This window comes from Chinchilla lanigera, unplaced genomic scaffold (assembly GCF_000276665.1).
Source record: "Chinchilla lanigera isolate Chin_1 unplaced genomic scaffold, ChiLan1.0 scaffold00123, whole genome shotgun sequence".
NCBI lineage: Eukaryota > Metazoa > Chordata > Mammalia > Rodentia > Chinchillidae > Chinchilla > Chinchilla lanigera.
The window spans coordinates 4,031,377-4,036,257 of record NW_004955524.1 but is presented as its reverse complement, the minus strand read 5'-3'; the positions used below and the strand labels follow the sequence as shown (position 1 = coordinate 4,036,257).

At 38.6% G+C, this 4,881-nt stretch overlaps 1 protein-coding gene across 1 annotated transcript in view; it reads left to right on the top strand.

Annotated features, from left to right (window-relative positions):
- LOC102020279 (vomeronasal type-2 receptor 116-like) overlaps positions 1–3,715 on the top strand; it is a 16,835-nt gene extending 13,120 nt beyond the window's left edge. The window contains 2 exon segments of the mRNA XM_013507203.1: positions 2,788–2,838; positions 2,841–3,715. Coding sequence (XP_013362657.1) covers positions 2,788–2,838; positions 2,841–3,715 — 926 coding nt within the window.
- Positions 3,716–4,881: the final 1,166 nt, after the last annotated feature.

The following is a 4,881-nucleotide window of genomic DNA, read 5'->3' as shown; positions in this document are numbered from 1 at the left end:
AGTGTGGGAATGTGGTACTTTAAAAGTGTTGTGGGCTCACTTATAGAGAACAATGCACCCATTAATATCAGCGAATACCTGCCTCCTGTATCTACCATATACAGTCTATAGAAAAGATCAAAGCACAAATTAAAAATATTGTGCAACCAAAAATCCTGTAAGTTGATGCTGAAGCTATACTGAGGCAACTACCCATTCAACGTACATGTACTGTGGTCTTGGTTATTTAAATAAGAGCAGTAAAAGCTTTGTTTTCAGGAATCATTTCTATAGCATGTTAAATAGAAACAGTCAAGTTCTGCGTTTGAAATATTCACACATTAGAAAAAATTAGAGCAAATTGATCATACAGAAAATGAAAGATGGTGAAAAATGATAAAAGAAGGATAAAATGAAAACAAAGCTTGGTAAATAATGAAGGGAAGAAGGTGGGAAGGGAGGGAAGAACATTAGGGAATAAAAGAAGAATCAGGATATCTCATGTAGAGGTACAAGTTCCCTATAATGAATGTGATCACCATGCATATCTAAACTGTACTAATAAACTTTAAAAAATTACAAAAGATAATACATGCCTATGACTGTTAATCACAATATGAACACTTGAGTGCATTGAGAAAAGCCTAGCAGATTTGTCAAGCACCGTTCTGGGTGTGTCTGGACATGACTGACTTGTAAGCCAGCAAACTGAGGAGGGAAGACCCACCCCAGGTGTGGATTAGTTATAACATGAATGGAATAAAAGAGAAAGAAGGAAGTGTGTCCACCTGGAAGAGCCCCAGACTTCCTGAGCACGTGAGCTCTCCTCCTTGGACGTGACCTCCAGGTCTCTAGTTTCTTATCTTCCCAAAGCGCACTTGTACTGCTGCTTCTCCTGGGAGATTCCAGGCCTTCAGCCGTGGCTGGTGCTGCACCCTTGAACCTTCTTCTTCTGTCGTTTCCAACTTCTTGGACTGAGCAGCTACTGGGTCCTCTGGGTCTCTACCACAAAGGCCATTGTGGACTGTCCTGCCTCTGATCCTGTCAGTCTAATAAATCCCCTTGCACAATTTTAAAAATGAGATATTTTTCAGGGACAATATGCCATGAGAAACTCATGGTTTATAAAATGTGAATAAGGAGCTGGGGTGTTAGCTCAGCAGCACAGCGCTTGCCAGGCAAGCATGAGGTCGTGAGTTCAATTCCCGGTACAGGAAAAAAATATATATATAAAATGTGATTAAATGCAGTAGTTCCTGAGAAAAGAAAAACGATGCTAATAGATGAGACAATATAATAAAATTGTATATCTTGGTGATTTCTAAATTAACAACAACAAATGTATTTCTTGACAAATTAGGAGGAGAAAAGTCTCAATAATAAAAATAAGGTATGTATGGTATTCTACAGCATGCTTTCTGATTTGTAGTCCATTTTTAAAAATTAAGTGTATTGGTATAATTTAGATATGCGTAATGATCACATTCACCATGGGGAGTGTGTACCTGTAATGATATATCCTTATTTCTCTTTTTTCCCAATCTCCTCCTCTCTCTTCAACCCCTATTTCTCTCCTTAGTTACAAATCTTTGTTTCCATTGCATCCTTTTTTCTTCAGATTTTAATTTTCTCTTCCATTGCCTCCACAGTTCCCCTTTCCTTTTTGAACAATTACTTTCTATTTCACATAATTGATTTTACATTTTAGTTCTTATTGGCTTGATGGGCGTTTGGTTTGTTTTCAAGATACACAAGATAACTACAATAATTGTAGTACTGATTTCTTTTGGTTTATTGAAAGGAATACCTAATGCTTAATTGATTGATCAGTTTTGCATGCCTATATCTGGTAACCTGAACAACTACTTTGAAGATAACAACATGCGTTATAGCAACTTTTGCTAATTTCCCATGATCTTGTTTTGAAATTCTGTACTTTTTATTGTTGTTTTCTTTTTTATTTTCTTTAAGAAATAGCCTGTTTCCAAACCTGTCATGAGCAACTCATAGATGAAATTTTGAAAACTGATTTTGCTACTTTTAAAAATCATTTAATATATAGTCATATATCCTGTAATGCTTTGAAAGATACCAGCATTAAACTATTAAAATACACCTTGGACAATAAAAATTAAATGTGAACTTGGATAAAGCACTTTTGTAGATGGAGAGGCTCAGTGATGGGATTACTTGACATTAGATACTTCTTTCATATATATTTTCCTGGGATTTACCAAATGATGTTATTTCCTCATATGGGATTGCTCATTGAATGATAACCTGAGGACCAATATATGAAGATTTCATTTGGATAGGTAGATCCTTATTACTTTGAATAAATAGAGAAATTTTTTATAGATATACCAGATATAAAACAAGACTAAATAACAGCACTGCTAAGTGCTGTTTTCACTCAGGAGTTATTCAGTCAGTATTACTGAGGAGTTATTCTGTCTACGCCTTTCTGTTATTTTGTGTCTGAAAGAAACGGAAAAATGAGATGTGGTGATGCTTGCTGGAATCCAGTGGTCGGGAGACTGAGAACAGTGCACTTTGTATCTTAATGGAGCCTCTGCAATGAAGTAACTTAAGAAGATCCTATGTCAAAATAATAAAATTTAAAAGGGTTGGGAATATATCTGAGTGAAAAGTTTAGGTTCAATTCCAAGCAATAAAAAGAAAAAAGAAAAAACAACAAAAATCTGAAAAGTAACACCATAGTTGAAGTCCATTGTGTTTCTGGAGATGGGTTGGTGAATAACAAAGAAATCATAAATTTACACAGGTAACAATTCTAATTTTTTCTAGATATGGAACAGTGTGTGAAGTGTCCAGATCACCAGTATGCCAACACTCAGGAAACCACTGCCTCCAAAAAGCTGTGACTTTTCTGGCTTATGAAGATCCCTTGGGGAAGGCTCTGGCTGTCACAGCCCTGAGTCTCACTGTCCTCACGGCTGCTGTTCTTGGGCTCTTTGTGAAGCACCGACACACTCCCATCGTCAAGGCCAACAACCGCGCTCTCAGTTACACCCTGCTCATCTCCCTCACCTGCTGCTTCCTCTGCTCCTTGCTCTTCATTGGCCGGCCCAGCACCGCCACCTGCATCCTGCAGCAGACCACATTTGCAGTCGTGTTCACTGTGGCTGTTTCCACTGTCTTGGCCAAAACCATTACTGTGGTGCTGGCCTTTAAGGTCACTGCTCCAGGCAGAAGGATGAGGCAGTTGCTGGTATCAGGGGCTCCTAACTCCATCATCCCCATCTGCTCCCTCATCCAACTCACTCTCTGTGGAGTCTGGATGGGGACAAATCCACCCTACATTGACACAGACGCTCACTCTGAACATGGCCACATCATCATCGTGTGCAACAAGGGCTCCCTCACTGCCTTCTACTGTGTCCTGGGATACCTGGGCTCTCTGGCCCTGGCGAGCTTCACCGTGGCTTTCCTGGCCAGGAACCTGCCCGATACGTTCAATGAAGCCAAGTTCCTGACGTTCAGCATGCTGGTGTTCTGCAGCGTGTGGGTCACTTTCCTCCCCGTGTACCACAGCACCAAGGGGAAGGTCATGGTGGCCATGGAGGTCTTCTCCATCTTGGCCTCCGGTGCAGGGCTGCTGGGCTGCATCTTTGCCCCCAAGTGCTACATTATTTTGTTAAGACCAAAGAGAAATTCTCTTATTGGGATCAGGGACAAAACACATCCCATCAGAAAGGAGCCTTCTTATCATTAAACATGTTTTCTAATATGCACAGAGGGCCTGAATTCAAAGCTGAGCCACATGTGAAGTCAGACACTACAGTCTACCTCAGGACTTATATGCTTTCTAAGTGATGGAACTTCTTTTTCTAATAGCATAATGCTCACTAGAAACTGTAGTCTTCATCTCTTTAGGTTGATTTTATTCTGAATAATTTGCTGCCTATTTAAATCAGAATTCATCCTATTATTTCTGTGATTATACTATCCACTGTTGTCTTGTCTTCCTTTTGGTTTTCTCAATATTTTTTCTCATTTTAAAAAGATAATAAATTCCTTTCTGTATGTCACTACGTTTCTGAATCCTTTAATATATTTTATCGCTTTTTTCTTTTCAAGGAGTATCCTGTCTTCAATGTGTTAATTATAGTATACTTTGGTAGTTGTACGTACATTTGTCTTCTTGCATTTCCATTTTGCAGTTAGTTACATGACTTTTATTTTTTACTTTTATTTTTTTGTTTTTTGTTTTTTTTTCCAGTACCGGGAATTGAACTCACGACCCTGTGCTTACCAGGTAGGCGCTGTGCCGCTGAGCTTAATCCCCAGCTCCAGTTACATGACTTTTAAACATTCTGTCTCACATGGCTTTTAGGATTCTAGAACTGACTGGTCATATGCCAGTATAAACACTGTTGATTACATGACACCAATGTAGTAAGTTAGTAGAATACATTGTGGAAGAGCTTGTAGATATGCAGTAGAACTTTTTTCCATACCAGATTTATATTTCCTTTTATCCTTACTAATCATCATTTACTGACAGCTATATATGTATATAATGTAAATTTGTGTTATAGTATACAGAGTTTATTCAGTAAACTTTATTCTCATGTTTATATCCAGGTATTTTAAAGGGTTTTTAGGTGATGTCATAGGAAATGCTTTACCTGCCATATGTTCTTTACTATTTGTGTGCCTAAGGATTCACATTAATGCCTATATATATATATGTAAAATATGAGTTTCTTTTCTGAGCATGGAGGTACACGCATGTGATCCCAGCACTCTGGAACACTAAGACTGGAGATTGCAAGCTTGAGCTCAGCCTGGGGTACTTACAGACTTAACAAGCCATGTGTCTGAAACCAATATTAAAGTCAGTGGATGTAGCTCACTGTGTGCCCATATCCAGTTTTT